We start from the raw sequence: 21,636 nt of genomic DNA, 5'->3' as shown, positions 1-21,636 counted from the left end.
CAAGCTCTGGGCTATCCTGCCTCCCAGGCTTCTCCCATTATTATTATCTGCATGAAAGATGCCTGGCTAGGAATGATCAGACAAATTGGATAATATTCCATTCATGCAGTCCTCGCTGATAAGCCTGCTTAGTGAAGGAATACCCATAAATATTTCCATGCCAAAGGAGGATGCTTTGAGCATCTCTTAGACCGTGTTAGGATGACAAACTCGTGCTGCAGAGGTAATCTGCAGTGCCAAGCTGTGCAGCCAAGCCTTGTGTTAAACGAGGCTCCTCAGCACTCCACATTTCCCACATTGGGGCAGAACAACACTGACATTCCCCTGTGGCCATGCCTTTGGAGTTTGGGCTTTAAAGCCATTCCCTCTGGGTAGCTCCTTCACAAAACCCCAAATTTCAAACCAAGGAATTTCACTCATCTTCCTCAAACCTGATTTTGCAGTGAATCCCAAACTCTGGGGTTCAAACAGCTCAGGTGCATTGTGAGGTTTGGACTCACTGACCCAGCCCCAGCTAAGGACAATGCTGGTGCCAGGGGGGGTTCAGTGGAAGATCAGAGCAGTGAGAGGGTGCTGGGAGCAGCCCCAGGGAAAGGGGCAGTGGCTGGGAGTGCTGCCAGCCAGGGCTGGGTCACTCAGCTCTGCTTTTGGGGGAGCAGCACCTTGATGACTTTTGCTTTGATTTGGGATTTTACCTGACTGATTATTCATTACCTCCCTACCTCCTTCTTTTTAACTGTTTTTTCTTACTCCCCCCCTGTTTTCTTACTCCTCCCCTCCCTCCTCACCCTTTTTCTTCTTTCTTCTCCCTTCACCCTCTCCGTGTCCTGTCTCACCCCTCACCATCTGCACGGCCCCTCTGCCCTCACTCCCCTCCTGCCCCCCACTCCTCCCTCGTGTCCCCCCACTGCCTTGCTGCTCTCTTCTCTCCAGAACCCTGGCAACAAGGACTGTGATGTCCAGTATGCAGAGCTGGACACGTCGGCTCTGGCTGTGTCACCCAGCCCTCGGAGCTCCATCCATGCAGGAGGAGACCTAGTCGAGTATGCAACCATCCAGCCCAACCTTCGCTAGCGCATGTCCCTCTAGGCCCTTTCCCCTCAGATTCTGGCCTCAAGGTACTCGCCACGACACTCTGCCTCCCTCACTGCACCCCTCAAATCCCCCCATCCCTGCATTCCTCCCTCCCTCTGGAGCGCTCTCTCTGTCTGTCCTTCCCTGCCTGCTTTCCTGCTCTCTTTCTGTCTCTCTTTTTTATTTTTTGGGGTTGTTGCCCAGAATGCCTTTGCCTTGCCTTGCCTTGCCTCTCTGCATGCTCTTTTTGCTGTGTTTCCCTTTGCTTCCTGCAGCCAGGCATGTGGGACAGGGGGAGAGGGGTCATGGCTTGGTTTGGCCCCCCTGCTCCAGGTGGGTTTGAAGTTCCTGCTCTGGTTGAGGGAATTTCTGAGGAACCAGAAGGTCAGAGAGGCTCAGAGGGCTTTTCCCTCCTTGCTCCCAGGACAAGGGAATGATGGAAAGGAAAATTTAAAAAAAAAAAGAAAGGCTTGTGTGCATGTGGAAGTAACTCTAGAGAAGGTGGAGCATATGTGAAAGAACAAGGTGGGAGAGGATGTGACAGAATTTGGGAGCACCTAAAGGTTCCCCCAAGCTGAAAGACTCCGTGGATAAGGGACAGGCAGAGAGGGACAGTGCATGTGACAGTGACAGGGCTGGCGTGGTGTGGCTGGTGCAGGTGGCAAGTATGGATGCCTGGGAGAGAGGGAGAGATGATTTTGCTTGGTGTTCTCCTTCTCAGGACAAGGTTACTGACTGAGCCCTGTTCTCTGGACTTTTTCAAGTGTCACCAAGCTCTTTCAAGCTCAGCTCCTGTGGCAGGGAGTGATTTGGACTCAGTTGCTTGTTCTGGACCATCTCCAGTAACTGCCTGAATTATGATTTTTTTAGTGGAAGAAACACTAAAATTGGGGTGACTTCTGCTCTTCCTATGTTCCTTTGCCCCATAATCACAGCTTTTCTCATTTATTAAACACATCAGGTCCCTGAAAGGGAGAGATTTCTCCTTTCCTACATTTGCTGGATGATTCCAAGAGGTTTTGGCCAAGGAAATGCCACTGGTGCCCCTCTCCTTGGCTCCAGCTGTCCCTCACTCCTGAGGCTGTGGTGACTCCAGGCTCTGCCTTGCTCCTTCCCCTTTGCTTTGCTGCCTTTCCAGCAGCAGGAAGGATCTTTGGGTTTGAAGGAATGGAAAGGGGAGGAGAAAAGGCAGCCAGCAAACGCAGAGGTGCTTTGGAGATCATTAAATCCCTCCTGGTCAGCCCAGGTAGATCAGAGGGGGCTCAAGAGAAGCAGGAGCTTGGGGCCAGAAAGGGACGGCTTGGAGAAGACAAAAACCATTGGATCATTGGGAAGGGAAAGGAAGGGAGGAAGGGCAGGAGGAAAATGGCATTTTTATAAAGCCCTGGACAATCCAGTTCAGGTCCCCCTGAGCTGAGGAGCTCCACGGTGAGGGTGCAGCACCCACTGCCGGGTGCGGGCTGTGCAGGGGCTGCTCCAGTTTGCTCTGTCCCTGTTCTCCCTGGTTTCCCCGTGCTGGAAGCAGCCCTGTAGCTCCCCTGGTGTAGCAAAAGCCCTCCTAGGTGAGTGTCTGCAGCAGCTGGGCCGGAGCAGATCCATAACCTGTCTCTCTTGTGGTGTCTCACCCACTCCTGCTCCCAGAATGAGGATCAAGGTCTTCGTAGACGTAACGAGCGAGAGTGGACAGTAAGTTCTGGATGGGTTTGGTTCTCCCCTTCCCTCTGTCTCCTTGTGGGGATCTGTTTGGCACCTCCAGCCTCTCTGGGATGGGAATGGCTGGTGGAAACCAGCCTCTCTCCCTCGTGTCTTCACCTCCCGTTCCCAACAGATTCTTGGGCTGCTCCCGCTGCTCCAAACAAGGCAAGAGCTCCCTAATCCATCTTGGGAGGTCTCGCCTCGTCCTCCCCAGGGTGGGGAATTTTATTGTCAGCAAAAGGACAGTAATCCTCCAAATCCAAATTTGGAAATCCTCCCAGTCTCTCTGAAGTAAAAATAAAGCCAGTCATATGGTGCTTTGAAGGTGTAATCTCCCTGCTAAGACACACCACAAATCAGGGCAATTTAATTTTTTTTGATGCTTTTTTAATTATTTCCTCCCCCTTCACTTCCCCACAATCCAGCTCTCTGTTTTGCTTGGGAATTTCTTGTCCCTGTTGCAGCAGGAATAGCTGGAAACCATCATACTTGGAATCAAGAACACAACAAATCAGTGACCAGGGTTCAGATTCCCATTTCCAAATTGCAGGAGAAATTGTAAAATTTCCAAATTGCAGGAGAAATTGCAAAGAGCGAGCTCCTTATTAGTTTCCCATTTTTAAATGAGGAGATCAGCCCTGCCTTGACTCCAGAAGGGTGGAGAGGAGGATTTGGGAGAGAAACAGCCAGGAGGGAAATGTTTGGGATGATTGATGGTGTGAGGAGCTGTAGGAACACGGACCAGGTAGGTACCAGAGGCAGCAGGGGAAGAGAAAAGCATGCTCAAGAAGGAATGCAATGTTCTGAGCAAGTTTTCTGCATAATTAATACTTGCATGTGTCTGAATGCATCCCTTACCACAGGTCCTTGCTCTGCATTTTGGGAATTTCGGTTCAATCATTTTATTTCCTAAACCCAGGGTGAGTCCCTCTGTCCCACTTGTCCTCAGTTCTGTCCTCACAGGAGCCCAAGCTCAGGTTCCTGCTCCTCCCTGACACATCAATGCTCATTCTTTAATCAGGACAGGGATTATCCAAGAACTCCCTCACAGATAAAGCACCAAACAGAGCAGGAACCTGCCTAGATATCCCTAAAATCATGGCCATACTTGGAAGTAGAAAAATCCCTCAAATCCCCCGAGCAGGGAGTTCAGACCCAGGGGAGGAGAGGATGTGAGGCTCCCAACACCAGGAGGGAATAATTATTTTTTTGGTTCCCAGTGTATTTTCTGTCCTGGCTGGTCCACGGTGTGACAGCAGCTTTGTGATGCTGCCACTCAACAGAGCTGCTCCTTCCTGGCCATCAGGCTTTGCTGCAGCCCAAAATTCCAAACCCACAGATGAGAGGGTTCAGGGTAGTGGCGGCCCAAAAAATTTCTGGAGTTTTGAGCAACAGGGGTTTTTCCCCAGCCAGGAAAACACAGGTGAACACATTCCATAAGTGCATGAGCTTGGCCAAGCAGAGGAAACCATTACCCGCCCAACTCTCACCTGCAAAATCTTCAGATTTCCCGAAAATCATAGCAGAGAAACCCTCAGGTCACTGAGAAGGAGTTTTTCACTTTCAGACCAGTAGGAACTCATTATTCCAGATGATTAAAAGTACAGGACATGGTCAGCTGCCTCACGCCTCCTGCTACCCAAAGAGATGTTCTGCAAATAGAAGGAAAGATGGAATTGGGTGTGGAGGGATGGAGAAGGGTTGAGTTAAAGTCATGGCAGAAATGAAAGCTCCCTAATTCAATCAAATAAAGCCTGTTTGAAGGTAATCTGCCAGGCTGTCTGAAATGGATAGATTGCTGACATCCCCTTTAATCAAACCCTTGGAAATAAAACTGAGAGGGGAGGATGTAACCCAGATAATGAAGAATTGTATGGAGTCATGCTGGAGACAAAGGCAAGTGGGAGAAGTCAGGTGGGGGAAGGTGGTAGAATTGTGTGCCAGTTCAATTTAATTAGTTCATTATCCCTAATTTAATTTCAAACTTCGTTAAAGATAACTTAGACTGGGGAAAAGTCACAGTGGGACTGGGGAAGGAAGTCAAAGGGCGCCGGCTGCGAGATGTGTTGGAAAACACCAGCCTGGTTTTGTTCTCCTCCCTTTTGCCACTCCACAAATGAGCTCAGGGAACAAAGCAACTCCCAGCTAGCTCAGGTGCTGGAGAAAGGCAAAAGGAGACAGGGAATTCTCTCCCTCTGGCCCTGACATTCTCCAGCTGCCCTGCCCTGACCCCGTGTGAGTGAGGAGCGAGCGCAAAAGAGGGGCCAGCAAGGAAAGGAGGATTTGTTTGCACTCACCTGTGCAAACAGAGGCGCTGACAGAACTGCTCTGGGTGGCTTTGGCAATGCCTCATGGGCCCTGTCTCACAGCCACATTAACTGGGAGATAAGCAGGAGGATAAATGCTCTGCTGACCCTGCATATTGTCACAACCAGCCTGTAAAGTTATCTCACAGCCCCTTTTGCTGTCACCTGGTCACATCCAGCTCAGCTTCCACTTTTGTCAACTGAGGATCTCTCCTAGGAGACCTTTCTGTCCAGCAAATCTTCTGCTTTTCTCAGAAAGCACAGAAATTTCCCCTCCCACTTCATTGATAACAAATTAGAGAAACCCCCTTGCTTGCTTTGTCTTACTAAATTTCTGTAATTAAGACAACTTCCCTTTCAGGCTAGCTTAACCCACAAGATTAAAGCAGGAGGAGAGCATGGCTAAATACAGATTTTTTTCCCCCTTCCATGTCTGGAAAAGGATTCTGTTGAGTGTGACAATTCTTAAGAGTAGGTTGTACAGGGAGAGGGCTTTACACATTCAATTTGCCCAATTTATGAGCCCCTTTTTACCTCTTTTATCAGCTGGTCAAAAGAACAGCAAACATTTATTTAAGGTTGAGTTAGTGAAACTTTTTCATAGCTCCTGGCTAAGGCTCCACTGGTTAAAGAGCTCTAATGCTTCCCTTATCCACATTTTTACTTGGCAATTAAAAGGCTAAAGTGGACAAAAACTGTGGGAAAGGCCCACCCAAATTTAGAATCCCAGCACAGCAACTCCACTACTGACTTTTAAAAGCTCAATCTGTAGGATAAACCGTTTTACTAATAGAAGGGAAATGAAAATGAGGTTGACCTCAGCACTGCTGCTGTTCTCCTGGAGCCCAGACAAACTTTCCCTCACTGGGCTCAGCCAGACTATTCCCAAAATTGCCTTTGTGCCTCTCCCGGCAGTCTGAGCCATCAATAAATTATTGCCAACACCTTGTTTTCTATAGGATTTTAGATTTTTAAAGCATCCTGGTGAAATATTTATCCAGGAGCTGGAGTGGATTGTTCTGTTCCTTCAGGCGTTTTCTCCTGAGGGCCAAACCCTTGTCCTTTCCACTAAACTGGCTGTCCCTGGGATTTTGAAAGGGAACAAGGAAGGAGACTCAAGGGCAAGCTGCTTGTTTCAAGCATCAAAAACATTTTCCAGCTCTGTTTGCTCCCTCTTGGAGAAGAAATTAACTCCTGGTGAGCGCCCCTGAGCGCAGGTCGGTTTTAAAAACAAATGTCCATCCTGCTTGGGTCATCCCGTAGGGTTTCCAAAGCAGGAACAGGTCTGGGAGCAGGGAGGAATCCTTCCCATCTGCTGCCACCCTCTGGGGAGCCGCAGCCCTGGGATGTGGGAGGGATGCTCCCTTAACCCCAGCAGGGCAAAGCATCCACACACAGAGGGAAAAGCCGACAGAGCAGCCTCGGGTTTGGAAGTGGTTTTGTGTTCTCTGTGGTTGATTTGAGTCACAGAACCCACCCCGAGGGGAGATGTTCACACAGGTAAAGCCCAGCACTCCTGCCTCCCATGTCAACAGTGAGCTTGTCCTGCGTCCCCTGGTAGGACAGATGTGCCCTTTGAATGGAAGAGCCCAGGCCTGGCTCGGATTAATGATGCCTTCAAGCACTGCTTTCCCAAAACTCAGGTTAGAGATTGTAGGAATAAAGTGCCCCTCCTTTGGCTGGCTGCTTGTTTAGTGCAGAGAGCAGAGTATTTACAGACAAGGGACAAGCCATGCCCAAGCCATACATATTCATCAGTGATCTGGGTATTTCAGGCAGCGAGACAGAAACTTCTCAGCGTGAGGATTTATCACCTGGGTTTCCATTTTCCTCGAGCAGCGAGCTCTGCAAACTGGTTAATATTCCATCCTGCTTGCTCTCTGTGTGTCTCAGCAAGGAGCTGAAGGGCTGTGTGTGAGTTCTCTGGCCGTGGATCCCGGAGTTTTCACCCGTTGACTTTTGTCTCTACTTGCAGAACTTTGGAAAGTGTCACTCAGAGATATCGAATGCGAGTGATTACCTGACCCGCTGTTACTCACATGAAGATCGATATCTGGAGAAGATCCCTCATGTCTATGCCCCCTTGTCAGACCTCCCACAAGATCTTTATCCTCACCATTCCGACATCTCCTTCTGCTGCCCACCTCCCGGCTCCCGGGCTCCTTACATCTGTCCTAAGGAACAGTATGTTTAAAGTGTCAACACTGCAAACAAACAAAAAAAAAAATAATAATGAAGAAACTCATGGTTTTCACCTCTCCTGTCGCTCAACAACCAAGGCCTTCCAGCCCTCCCCTCCCTTTGCCATCGCTCATGTTATTGATTGGGTTTTAAATCCGGGTGCAATTGCCATGATTAGTTCCAAGTGTCTGCCTGGCTTGCTAACGCTCAAGGGAACACTCTGCCTTCTCCCACGTCCTCTCCAGCACCTGCATATTTCTGTTCTCCTCCTGGCTCTGTGTGTGCATGTGTCTGTGAGTGACAGCTGCCCTGTGGTGGGTGGGATGTGCCCAGCCCAGTGCCCGTAGGTTTTTCCCCTGTGTTGATTCCTGCACCCCTCACACCACAATAGCTGGGTGTGCATCATCCCCAGCCCTCGCTGCAGCTTCTGTGAGGTTTTACAGCACAGCCAGTGCTCAAAGATGAGCCTGTGGCTTTTTATTTCTTTTTTTTTAAATTTTTTTTTTCCCTGCTCCTTTTCCCCCTTGGAAGTGGGGATAGCAAATCCCCGTTTGTGAAGAGCTGAGCAGCCAAGATTGCTGAACCAAATCATAAGATGCTTATAACGAAAGATGCTCAAAACCAACCCAAAAATAGAGATCAGGACACGGTTTAGGCGGTTTGTTTCTGTCCTTTTCCCTTCCTGCTCCCACTCCCAATCTCCTGGATTGACTCTTTTAAAGGAGACATATTTTGGAGTCAACACATTTGGAGAAAGCATCCTTTAAATAACAGGTCTGATAACCTGAAACCCAAAGGAGAAAATAATTATAAAGAAAAACATTCTCTCTAATTTTCCTTCCAAAGCCTAACGTGGCCCCCCACGAGCTTTTCCCCCTTCTCTTCCTCGCATCTGTTGATTGGAATTTTAAAATTAACTCAGGCAGAATATGAAGAACAAATCAGGATTTCAGGTAATCTCCTTGCTCTTAATGAAGGATAAAAGCCAATAGAGGAATTTGGCCTTTTAACTTTTATAAAAGCATCTTAGTTTTGGGACTACACCTTTTTTTGATATTGGAATGTGTGTGGGTGTGTAAATCCAAACGTGTACATTCCTGTGACCACAAAGTGTTTTAGAGAAGGGAATTTATCTCCACATCACATTTGTGTTCACTTGTATTAGAGGAAAAAAATATATATATAAATATCGATATACACTTCAATGTACATAAAAGCAAAGAAGAGGAAGAGGAGGACAAGGAATGAACATCCTGCCTCAGAGCTTGGTTTCAGGGATAACTCCCATCTGTTTCACCCGTGGCATGGAAGAGGTGAGGCTGGGATGGTTCTGAACCAGGGGACAAAGCTTTGTGGCCAGAGGGCATTTCCTTGGCTTTGGCTCCTTTGCTTTGCAAACCTGGCGTTCTGCAGGCACTAAAAACCCTCTGGAAAACGTGAGGATGCTGGAGCTGAGGTCATGGCAGGGAGAGTGGGCACCACACCCTTGCCCTGCTGCCCAGGCACCCCAAACCTGTCACTGCTATTGGGGCAGGTGAGCAATGGAACTCCCAGCAGGTGACAGCTCCTGCCAGGTGTCCCTGCACTGAGGCACCCCTTCATCTTTGTCCAGCTCTGCCTGTTCCCCGCCCTTGCTGTGTCCCTGTCACCTCCAGCCTCGTCCTGCCTGTCCCTGCTGCACATCTGGCTCCCTCTGCCTCCCCGCGGGCTGACACGCACATCTGGATGGGGGAGAGGGGGTTCACACCCCGGGCAGTCAGGCAGCACAGCCCCGGGGGGGATCACACCACGTGCATGGATCCCCCCAGAATGGCAAAAATCACCCCCAGAATGGCAAAAGGCGCCCCCAGCCCTTCCCCAGTGCCCGAGCAGGACAGGGTGTGTGGGGAATTGCTGCACCTGCAGAGGTGTTTCCTGCTGGGAGGTGGCCTCACACTCAGTGACAGGTGGGTTGCATCAGCTGAGCCACCTGGGGGTGCCTGGCTGGCTCAGCAGTGGGGGAAGGGGAATTTTGGATGCATTTTTTGGCCAAGCTGGGATGGGCAGCAGCAGCTCTGCCACGTGCTGGTGTGTGGAGCACCCTCGTTCCCAAAGGATCAGGGGAGGATCAGCAGGACACAGCTTCAGAGGACTCCACACAACTCTTCAACCCCATCCTGCCAGTCCTGACTGATGCAGATCTTTCTGGGATCATTTGGGGTCACATTTCCTCTGCCAGTCTCCAGAGGATTCAACCTGTTGTTCCCTGACACCAAAGGACTCCAGGTCTCTATCAGAAAATGCATTTTTCTCTCTGGTTTTCTCCCCAAAACACCTTGGGTTACCATGGAGCTGGAAACTGGGTGTGCTCTGAACTGAAGGCAGAGCCACCACATTCACCCCACGCTGCATCTGCCAAACTTGCATTTGCTCCCTCAGTTTGGAAAGGTGAGGAGATGCTGGGAGCCCCACAGGTCTCCGATGTCCTGGAATCAACCCAGCACCACTGACCGTGAGGAAAAACCAAGCAAAAACCCATTCCAAGCTTCCCTACCTGCATGCCTGGAACAGCAGAGCTCTGCCTGCACCGTGGTTTGATTTGGAGCCTTCACCTGATGCGGTTTCAGACAGATCCAGGAATTTAAATGAGAAGTGGAATATGTTCAGGTCTTCAGATACAAGAGGAAAGAAGCCAGACAAAATGATTGCCCGCCAGAGGAGGCTGGGAACACGTTGCAGGTGGTTTTCTCTGCTGCCCATGTCTGGGACAAAGATGCTTTGATGAGCGAGGGGAAGGCAGGGGATACAAACTGCAGCATTACAGAAAAACTCTGCCTGCCTTGTGCAGCTTTGGATCTCAGCTGCCCACAGAAGTCTGCCACAAAGGGTTTTACCGGGCTTGCAGCAAAGCAAAAGGATTTCAATCCTCCCTGAAAAGGTAAAAGGCAGGAGAAGCCTCAGTTCAAAGCAGTGGTTTGAGTTGTGCCAGCACAGGTGTTAAGTCTAGGAATGTCTTGGTTCTCTCTGCCTCTCCTGAGGAGCTGCTTTGATCCCAAAACATGGCAAGAGGGGCTCGCCACACGCCACCAAATTCCTCTGTGCCCTGGGAAAAGGGGGGAAACCCTGAAGGACAGCCCTGAAGTAAGAAATAGTGAGTCCACTGCTTCTGTTTTACAAATGTGTGCTTGGAAACGGTTCTGACTCAGGGCTCTTTCCCCGCTGTCACCCAGCATTTGTCCAATGGCTCTTCCCAATCTCCCCTGGGCTAAATCCTCACTTTGCTCCAGGATAAGGCTGCCCATGCCTGGGGGGTGATGGATCAGGGCCAGGGGAGGTGTTCTCCTGCTGACACGGTGCCAATTGACTTTACAAGATCCCTGCCCTGTGGACTGAGCCATCCAACAGCGCTGTTGGATCACTGAGCAAGTCCAGCTGGAAACTGGCGGAGTGGGATCCGGTGGGCTGGGAGGAGCTGGTGTTGTAGGATAGGGGGTAATTCAGGTTGGAAAGACCCCTGAGGTGGAGCTGTTCTTCCTGTCACCAGGGTGAAATGTCACGGGTTCTGTTCCATGTGTTGGTGGCACTGACGCCAGAGCTCTTGCAGATGGAAAAGACTGATCACAGAACTTCAATAAAAGTGAGCTGAAGAGTTACAGCAACTTCTGTCCTGCCCGTGGGGGCTGTGTTTGGTGTCTGCCTTGCTCCCAGGGCTGCCTTCTTGCTGAGTTCTCCTCCACATCCCTCACCCCTTGCACTGCACCCCCCAAAATGCACCCACAGGCTCTCCTGGGAGTTCCTGCCCATTCCAGAGGCTCCTCAGGATGGAATAACCCACTTTTCCTGCTGCATCCCTCCCTGCCTGCAGCACAGGGCAGCCAGCACCCAAAGGTAAGCAGAGCAGCAGGGTTCAGTGGATGCTGCTCCTCGCTGCCCTGGATGCTCAGGAGGTGCCAGCCCCACCTCACTTTGCTTGGGAATCCTCCTCCAGCCTCTCCCTGCACGTGGGTGGGACAGATCCAGTCACAAAGAGCCAGTCCTGGGGCCAGCAGCTATTTAGGGAAAGAAAAGAGGGGTTCCTCCTCCTCCTCCTCAGCCCACTTCTGGTGCAGCACTCAGTGCTGGCTCCAGAGTCACTGCACCAGGGTGTGAATCCATCTGAACGCTCAGAACTTCCTCAGGAGTTCCCTATCAGACACAAATTGATCAATAAACCGTTTGTTGATGGTATTTTTTAGCACTGACTCTGAGAATGAAAAAGGCCCAGGATATTTCTTACCAGCCAAGCTGCACAGAAGGATGGAGCCTCTGGGTAAAGGCTCTTTGGGACAACTCAGCCACAGATTTGGGGCTGAATTGATGGATGGGGCACAGAGGGAGGGTGGAGGGTCTGAATGCACCAGCACCAGCAGCAGCCAAAGCTGGCCATGGCTGGGAAGGGTTTATTGGGCTGTGGGAGAGGAGCTGACACAATTCTGCTGAGAACTCCAGAGTTCCTCTGGGAATATCAGAAAATTCTCCTCAGGGCCAGGAAATCACCCAGCATGGTGGGAGCAGAGTGCTGGCAATGCTCTCCTCGGCACACAGACAGGTTTATCCTGCATTTCTGGATCCTGGCATCTCCCCCCAGGGCTGTGCTCACTTCCCAGGAAGAGGAAAAGAATCTGGATTCACCTCCTGCATTGTTTTTAAAGCATTTTCCCACAAACTGCCACCAATGCCCATCTGAACGTGGCCCATGGGAGATGAAAATTCACACCAACACCCAGTGTGGCATCAGGAACACCTTGCACAAGTGGAAGCTGCCCACTCCATTGGGAATACACATCAATTCCAGCTCATTTTTTATTTCCCTGTGGCTGGCAGGGTCAGCACTGAGTTTTGTGGTCCCTTTCCCCAGTGCTGAATGTCTGATCAGTGCCACAGTCAGAAGAGAAAACTTCCTGCTGGGCTATTTTATGGCTGTGGAGAAATTTATGCATCTATTCATATGTATAAAACTAAAATACAGCTCTTGGACAGCACTAAATATATCAAACCTATCAAAACACTTACACAGGATAAGTAAATTGATACTTATGTGGAGTAAGGTGAAAAGCTGTTGTTTTACCATCTAATTACCTTTATAAAGATATTTTCTCCTAGAACTAAAAAAAAAAAGGCCCCATGGAGGGTGGAGGATGTTCAAATTCAAGGAGGAGCTGCAAATCCAAGGCCAGCACAGGAGAAGGGCTGCTCTGAAGATTTCACATCCCTGCTGCAAACAGGGCAGGCTGAGCTCTTCTTTTTCATTTTGTTTTAATTTTTTTTTTCTCTCTCTCTCTACTGTCATGCTCTATTTTCTTCCCCTTTATGGCAGATGGGAGGTGAGGCTTTAAAGGCTGCCAAGAATGCATCCAGCCCTGCTCCTCTGGCGGAACAGCACCATAGAGGGAAGGAACTTTTCCTCCGAGCTTCCTCCCACCCCCAGCCTCCCCTCCTCCTCCTCCTCCTCCTCCTCCTCATCATCATCCAGGCTCCAGCGCCGTCATTTTCATATCACTGCTAATTACATTAATTATTCTCCTCAGCATAAAGCTCATTACACTGGAATGCACGGTTCATTAAGTGCGAGGCAGGGCTTTTCCTCGGTGCTGTGGGGTCAGGATTATTCCTGTCCTGGCTGGGGGCAGCTCCTCATCCTCGTGTCCCTTCAGCGCCTGCTGAAGTGTGACCAGAGCCGTGTGTGCCACCTCGGCGCTGTCACAGCAGGCTGGGGGTGGCTCTGAGCCCCGGCAGGACTGGAAAGGTCAGCAGTGATGTTGTGGAATGGGGTTTGTTCCAGCCCAGGCGTGAGGAGCAGAGCAGGGAGTGCTCGAGGATGTGCTTGGTGCCATGGGGAAAGGTTTGTTCACCAGGAGATCCAGCTCCCCTTGGGGTGACAGCAGTGCTGTGTGCCAGCTCCCCGTGTCCCTTTGCCAGGCTGGAGAGGGTTTATCCAGCTGAAGGGTTTATCCATCTGCACTCCCCGAGAGCCGGAGGTGAGGAGCACTTCCATTGTCCTGATGGTGTGGAAGCGCTGCGCATCACTTGGATGTGGTGATGGTGTGGAAGGGCTCCAAGGGTTCCACATCACTTGGTGGTGATGGTGTGGAAGGGCTCCAAGGGCTCCACATCACTTGGTGATGATGGTGAGAAAGGGTTCAAAAGGCTCCACATCACTTGGTGGTGATGGTGTGGAAAGGGTTCAAAGGGCTCCACATAACTTGGTGGTGATGGTGTGGAAGGGCTCCAAGGGTTCCACATCACTTGATGGTGATGGTGTGGGAAGGCTCCACATCACTTGGTGGTGATGGTGAGAAAGGGCTCCAAGGGCTCTACATCACTCAGTGGTGGTGGTGGTGTCACCTCCTGCCCTCCCAGGAATTACCCAACGCCTGCCCTTCTCCTGAAGAGCAGCCAGCAGTAAAGTTTCGCTGATTTTTGAGCATGAAACCCGAGCTGGGAAATAGGGAATGAGGAGCAAGGAGAAGCTGCAGGTGCCCTGCTGAGGCTCCCTGAGCCCAGGAGCTGGAGGGATGGGCAGGATCACCTCCAAAGGGAGCTGACCCCAGGGAATCCTGTTCCTGAGTGCAGTCCCTCCCTCTCACACAGCACAGGTTCCTACCGCGCTCCCTAATTACTGTAATTAAGCAGTCACGCTGAGTGATGTCAGACACAGGGCTCAGAGTGCTCACAGCCCTGCAGAAGATGAAACCACCCCCGGCTGCAGGGCCTGAGCTGTTCCCCGTGGTGGTGATGATGGGTTGGAGCGGCGGGCAGGGCCCTGTGGCACAGGCTGTGCCGTTTGTCACGGCTCGGGGGTCACAGCATCTGTCACTGCCTGTGACCCCCACGTCCCTGCAGCTCCCAGAGGTGCAGGACTGTCTGGGAAGCCCTGGAAGGGTAAATATAATGGTAATGGTAATATATATATGCCAATCTCCCCGTGAGTGGCACGGAGATGATGCCTGTGTGTCTGTTTTGTCATCTGCCAAGCATGAGGACATAAATATGCAGCTGGATTTGTGCAAAGTGCTGTGGAGCAGGGAGGAACCCATTTTCACTTTATTCACTCAGTCCCCACCATTTTCTCTCTCTTCTGGTCCCCTTTAGGAAGGAATTCTGATATTAGGCAGCAGCCAGGGAGTTCAAACTCATTTCCTCATGGTTTAACATCAGCCTGATTAGTGGGAAATGACCTTCCCTAAGGCACAACAGCAGGGCACTAAACTGGAGACAACCTTTTCCATCCCACACCTGCATTCCCTCCCTGCCCAGCCTTTTCTTTCCTCAGCAGTGTTTGCAGTTCTGTTCTCCCAGTGCAGGAGGCAGGGGCTCAGTTCCTCCACCTAATTCATTTCTCTGAGAATGTGAAAATCAATAGTGTTTATAGAGCCCACAGAGGCCCTCCCATCGGTCACTGTCCTCGTTAGGTCCATCCCTGGCTGCCAAAAGATCCTTTCAGGAGGAGATTCCACCAGCTGAAGGAGGAAAATAATGATCCCTGTGTCTTTAATGAAGCCTGAGAAGTCTCCAGGCTTCTCCTCCCACCCAGAGCAAAGAGTTTCTTGGTAATTCCATGGGATGGAGTGGCTTTTCTCAGAATTTTGCCTGGATAGTCAAATTCTGGTGCTTGGTTTGGCTCCAATTCAGCTCAAAGTGCCTTCTCACACATGCAAGGACATGCATTTCTCCAGCAGTTGTTCAATGGTTTCAGCTCTACTTGTGCTTGCAGATTTTGTGGGCACAACACTGAAAGCCAAGCTCAGGCTGTCCCGCAGCACCAGAGCTCCACACCTTTATTATTATTATTATTAATAATAATTTTTTTTTCTTCTATTTCCTGTGCCTCTAATTCTATCTCCAGGAAGTATCCTCCAGCCAGTGTTGGATGTCTGTGTCCTGCCTGTGCTAGGAACAGTTCCAGCCCCGTGCCCAGCTGCTCCATCTGGGGATGTTCCAGGGGTTTGTACAGCTGTTGCCTGCTCCCCTTTTCCCATCTGTTTCTCTCCTCCCTGGCTCATCTGTCCTCCCCACCATTCCCAGCATGGCAGCACCACCTGGAGCTGTTGGAGAAGGGAGTTTAAGCAGAGCAGGGAACCCGGGCTGAGCTCTCCAGTTTCGCAACTGCTCTTTTTTTTTTTTTTTTTTTGGATTTTATTTCTTTTTTTATTCAGTGTTTGCCTTCCAAATCCCACGGAATAGTTACTAATATTCCATCCCTGCTTATTGATGGGAAACCAGCTGGAGTGTGATTGCTTGTTATATCTCAGGGCCTGCTGATAAATGTTGCTGCTGAGCTGGCCATTTCCCAGCTGCCCAGGCCCCAGATCCAGAAAATTTCATTTTTCTTTTCCCTTAAAAAACCTGAATGGATGGACAGCTCATTCCTCTGGATTTACACCCGAATTGGCTCCTGTTCTGGGAGGATTTTTAGGCACACAGAAAGGGCACAGCTGCACCTTGATGGCTTTTTCTGAATATTTTCAGCTCTTCCACAGCTCCATCCCTCTCCCAAGGGCAGCAGCATCCTGACATATAAAGACAGCAAAAAAAACCCCAGAATTAACCCTTTTTGGTTGCTTTTACCACTCTTCAAGGCACATTGAAGGCCTTAATGATGCAGTTTTTAAGACTTAAATTCAACGTAGGATTTAATATATGAATTCTTTGTCCTTCAGCTTCTTCTTCCTCCTATTGGGATTGGGTTGGGATAGCCCTGGGGTCAGGAGCCCAAAAATGGCTCCAGACTCCCTGAAAAGAGGGAGCTGGTTTAAAGATGTCACCTTTGGCTTTTCAGCACCAGCACCAGCCACTTTTCCACCTGCTGATCCTCAGGGAGCAGCACAAGATGTGAGCAATGCTCCAAGGGTAGGAAAACCCCACAGGAATTCTGTGCCATTCTCACTCATGGGGAGGAATTCATAAAGCAGGAAAAAACCTTCAGAGTTCAAATTCATTCTTTTTCTTTCTTTTTTTTTTTTTCCCCTCTTCTTTTGGATTTTTTTTTTCCAACATGATATGAATACACTCACAGAGCTCCTCTGAATATTTAGATTTTTTTTGTTTGAGCACCGGATTCCTCTGTTCCCATTCGCTCAGCTAATTACCCTTTTAGCTTGCTTTTGCTCTATTTTCACAGATCTCCTGGTTTATTTATATCTACCTATCTATAATGATTTCAGAGCCATTACTCACAGCAGCACCAGGAAACATTACATTTCCCAATTTACAATTGCAATTATGATATCCGTCAGAAACAAATGCAGCTGCCTTTAATTTTAAGCAATATTTTGATCATTGTAATTAAAAAAGGAACTTATGGCACTGCACACATTAGAGAAATTAATGTAATTTCCTGGCTGCCTTAGAAGGCATGCAAATAGTGGTCTCTGGATGAGAGATTTAGGGGAGAATTAACCCTTTTTGGTTGCTTTTACCACTCTTCAAGGCCCATTGAAGGCCTTAATGATATGGTTTTTAAGACTAAAATTCAATGTAGGATTGAATCTGTGAGTTCTTTGTCCTTCAACTTCTTCTTTCTGCTACTATTCTCTTTCTGAAATTGCTGGTTATTAAAGGATTTATGTGCAAACAAGACCATTTTCCTGTCACTGCTCATTTCAGCTCGCCTGTTTCAATGTGTGGGGACAGATGAAATCCAGTTGCTGATATTATAATCACTGCCACAATTGCATATTACAAACTCAATAACAAACCCTGGCAGATCCCAGGTCTGCGCCTCGCTGTGCTTTACAACAAGGAGAATTTACAGCCTGGATTTGGATTCATGGCACAAGAAAAACATCTCTGAGGGAAGCGAGGATTCAGATGAACAGACACAGAACATCCTTTTCACGGAACTTGAGGCTGATTCAATTAATTTTAATGTGCTGCTTTAGCCATGAAAGGTGCAAGTTTGACTTGTTGTTGTCTCAGCAGCAGGGGATTCATCAGTGCATGGCTTTTCTCCTTGTGTTATTTGCTGCCTCCTCTGTTCCTTTGGCCGCTGGGTGCCTTTCCCAGCTTGGGGCTTGTTCTGCAGCAGGGAAATGTTGATAACAGGCACATGGGAACTGCCAAATGTGGGTAAACCTGGGCTTCTCCCAACTTTCTGTCCTTTCTGAGAGGCTCAGATAAACAAGGAGGAGAGGTGGCCGCAGCTTTGTAGTGGACGGGGTTTGGTTGTTGCTCCTGTCACTGTTTGTGCTGGGATTTGTCCCTGCAGATCCTGGCTGGTGATGTACCAGTGGGAAATGTCCCTGTTTTGAAACTCCTAATGACAAAAATGTTGTGGGAAAAGGGGACATTCCGTGGGATCAGCAGGCACACAAACAGCCTGGGACAGTGTGGGTGCTCCAGAATCACGTTGGATGAGCTGGGGGAGAGCGGAATGACACCAGACTCAATGATCTCATCACAATCCCCTCCGTTCTGCTTCTCATTTCTGCAATCTGGTAACTGGTCTGACCACACATTTCTATCGAGTCTAAGATGATCTTGAGATAATTTGATGTCTGTCAGTAACGGGTCAGGAAGACAAAAAGCCTTTTTTTTTCTCCCTTTAAGCACCCAGAGCTGCAGAGAAGGGACAATCCTATTGCAAACAGAACATTTAAGTGCGAGAGAAGAAGGACTGGCTCCTTTTAGGAATTTTCCTTCAGGTCAACACCTCATCAGGGTGATCACATCCTTAATTTCAGCCTGGAAAGATCAATCCAGCTGAAGGAAATCAAGCTGCAGCAGTTGTGTGCACATCAGTGCTCAGAGCATGGAGCAATAATCACTCCCTGATCAGAACTGGCTTTGCCATTATCTGCCTGGTGCTGGGCTATGATATATGAAGCAATTTTGGCTGAGACAGTTTCTGTTTTGTGTGCAAGCAGATCCTGACTGGTAAAAACTATACAGAATTGTTTTGGGTTGTTTTTTTTTTTCCCCTTTGTGCTTTCTTTTTTGCCTTATGAAGGAGTAATATTTTAAACTAAAAGGAGTTTTCAAACCACAGTCAGCATCATTCATCTTTACAGTCCTGGGGTAGGAACAATCTCTTCATTAGGCACTGAATTTTTCTCCATTACAGCACTATCTGAATGCATTTATTTGGTCATTTATTAGAAGTTACTTGATGGGGTGCAGGGAAGGGGAGGACTAAATTAAAGCAAAAGGGCTGTGTGTGTAAACACGCCTGTATATTCTAAGTGGAGAAGTCTATAAAAATATTCTAACTTAATAACAGCCATAACTCTGGGGCTCACACTGAAAACACCTCACTTGCTGCAGTGATAAAGGGAAAAAAGCTTTGGGCCAACCCCACCTGCCCGGTGGGTTTTTATCCAGCTGGGGCTGAGGAAAAGTGATTTCTCTTTAAATATTGCATCAGCATCCAGCCCTTTGTTCAGGCACAGCCTCGTGTGTCTCAGGCCATGATTGCCTTGTTGGCTGCGCTTTGCTGTGGGAGATCTGCAGGCAGCCAGGACTGAAGTAGAGCAGGGTTTGATCAAGCCAGGCTTTGGCTTTTAGGATTCCCCAGGCCTGGCCTGTGCTTTGTGCTGCAGGAGCGCCTCGGGGCCAGCTGATCAGGTGAGGAAATTCAGCTCTCACCGGGCTCCTGTGCAGATGGAACTGGCACCACCTCATCAGCCATGCAGGGTGACCCCTCCTGAAGCCAGGGCAGCACTGATGGAGCAGAACAAACCCCCACGAGAGCCTCAATGGCAATGTGAGGCACCAGGAAATTAATGCTGGGAAATTCAGACTGCACGGACAGGCCTGGTTGTTTGCTTTGTGTTCAGAAGCCGGGCGAGCTCACAGTACAAACCAGAATGCGCTGAAGATGGAGAACCTTGCTCTCCCACAGCAAAACCTCCCTTCTGCACCCTGCTCATCTCCTCCAAGCCTGCTTTTCACCCACACTCCCCCTCCCACCCCTCTGGCTCCCTGTGTTTCTCCTCTTGGCTCCAGCTCTGTGCCAGCATTGCCCATTTCCCCCATAGTGCAGGATCTCCTGCATGGAGGTGCTGCAGGTTTGGAGATCACACCTTTAACTGGAGCCAGAACATCACTTTCCCACCCAACATCGTGCTTGGGGCTTGGCTGAGGAGATCAAAGAGCCTCTCCCCCATTCCTGTGCATGTCACACCATCATTCCCAAGTTAGTTCTCCTAGGATGCCTGTGAGGCTGCTAATTTTAGAGGATCTATCACTGTTTCTGGGTTTATTTTGATTCCCCTTCTCGCTTTTATTAAAACAGACAACTCTTCCCTGCATATTCCAGAAGGCTGCTATGGTTTCTCAGAGGAGATTTGTAAAAACTAAAAACCAAAAAGAAGGACCGTTTCCATCCAAATACTCTTAAAAATTTAACAAAGCAACACAACAGCTCACAGCTCAACAGGAGCATTTAGTCTTTTATGCTTAATTTCCACTGTGAATCTCTCCCTCAGAAGTGTGCTCATGTAGCCAATTGCACAGTGAACATGCCAGGCTGAAAAACAAATGCAGCACAGGCATTTGGCCTCTCCAAAAGATAGCGGGACATAAAGCAGGATTATGATCCCAGGATGCAATAAAAAGAGATAAAAAATTCAGAAGAGATCAAAGTAATTTCGGAAGCAAATGAAACATTTACATGGGAATCAGACCTTATAAATGGGACGAGAGCAAATGGCATCGGCCTGGATTGGTGTCAAGGGGGTCTAAGGGCAGATGTGTCTCAGGAACCTTTTCAGGTGTTTGGAGCATCCCCAGAGCAAAATCAGGGCCAGGAGGAGGAGGAGAGCTGAGCTCTGCAGGCCACTGAGGCACCCAGGGAAGGGGAATGGGCTGTGAGTGGGTGAAGAGCTGGGGAAGGTCAGGTTGGTGGCAATGGCAGGTATTTATCTGCAGTATTTGTTTGTAGATAAAGAGCCATGAGAAGACCTTTGGCAGCCTAAAACTTGACAGACACACCCAGAGCAGGGGGATTTTGAGCTGGTCCTGGCTGGAAATCCTTTGTAACCTCACCCAGGAGATAAAGAAATACTTCCCTGCTACAACTCACACTGGGAGAAAATAAAAGGATTTTGTGGTGTAAATTAAGGAAACAGCTGTTCAAGTGACACGGGTGAGCAAAGCCGAGCAGTCGGAGATGAAAATATTATTATAACCATCTTTCAGCCTTTCCTTTAGGAGCCCCAAGCAGATGGAAGGGTCAGCATTCCCTCTTTAGAGGTGGCAAAGTAATAGCTTGATCCTGAACCAACAGCCAAGGGAAACGAGGGACGGAGTCTGTGTGGAGAGAGGGAATGAAAACAAAATTAATACAAAGGAGAGGAAGCTAAAAGAGAAGAAATGCAAGTGCTAGGAGGAAGAGGAGCTCTGTGTGAGGGTGGCTGGTCCAGCAGGAGGTTCAGCAGCTCCCCAGCACTGTCTGTGCACGGATAGGGCTGCCCAGCATTGATGCATGAGGGGTGCTGGCAGCGGCAGCCCAGCCTCTGAAACAAAGCCCTTTGACAAAGCTGTTAATTAGATCCAGCACCTTATCACCAGCGTGGGCTCTCCATCTATCTCCCTGCATGGATTGGGATCATTCCCAGGGAGACACAAAGGGGAGAGCAGAGCCTCACCCCAAAGCCGGCTCCGATCAATTCTCATTTGCCTGGGACACGTTCCTCTTGTTTTGTCTCACCTGACACGGGCTGGGAGAAGCAATTTTTAAATGTCACAGCTCATGACCTCCACCTCCCCTGCCTTCCTGCAGGATTCATCCCTGCCCAGGGATGGGAGGAAGGTGCAGCAGCCCTTGGGAGAAGGTTTCAGTTTAATGCCCGGCGTGTTCAGCTCTGGATCTTCTATTGAAATCAGGGAATTTGTTAAGCTGATGAGGGAAGGCTGCAGTGGAGAAACACAATAGCAGAGTGGGATTAGGCCTGGAGTAAGTGTCTGTACTTTGGAGGATTAATGAGAAAACTGCAATGGATTTTACATGGTGAAAAGGATTCGCTGAACGCTTTAGGTGAAATGAAATTAGTCCCACTCGTGCTCTCTGAGCCTCCAAGCAGGAGGGGAGACTGGCACCCTCCCATCACGTGTAATAGCCAGATCCCCTCCAGCTGCTCTTCTTTATGGAAAATTCCAGCACAGCACTGCCAGCCATTTATTTCCATTTAGGATGGCAAGGCAGGCTCCGTCTCTGGGCACAGAGAAACCCTGACAAAGCCAACTCTGTGTCCAGGGACTCCGAGGCTCCCTGAGGCTGAAAGTGAGGAGAAACACTTCCTTCAGACACTCCAGATGCTCCAAATCCTTGCAGGAGAGAAGGCTCAGAAGGACAAACCCTGAAATGGAGCAGGGAGAAGGAACATGGGTTCTCCAACACATGGGGAAAGGTAGATGGAATAAA

The 21,636-nt window shown here is 49.3% G+C and overlaps 1 protein-coding gene across 2 annotated transcripts in view; it reads left to right on the top strand.

Moving 5' to 3' along the window:
- Positions 1-10,894, top strand: part of NECTIN1 (nectin cell adhesion molecule 1) — a 102,868-nt gene extending 91,974 nt beyond the window's left edge. Inside the window, exons 9-10 of one of the 2 annotated variants that reach the window (XM_063178342.1) lie at positions 934-1,118; positions 7,051-7,172. In XM_063178342.1, coding sequence (XP_063034412.1) covers positions 934-1,074 — 141 coding nt within the window. In that variant the 3' untranslated portion in view covers positions 1,075-1,118; positions 7,051-7,172. Of the gene's footprint in view, positions 1-933; positions 1,119-7,050 lie in introns of both variants that reach the window. The other variant, XM_063178340.1, reaches the window with a different exon arrangement.
- The last annotated feature ends 10,742 nt before the right edge of the window (positions 10,895-21,636 follow it).

The sequence above is a fragment of the Melospiza melodia genome, chromosome 29 (genome assembly GCF_035770615.1).
Source record: "Melospiza melodia melodia isolate bMelMel2 chromosome 29, bMelMel2.pri, whole genome shotgun sequence".
Lineage (NCBI taxonomy): Eukaryota > Metazoa > Chordata > Aves > Passeriformes > Passerellidae > Melospiza > Melospiza melodia.
This window is presented reverse-complemented; position numbering and strand designations above follow the sequence as displayed.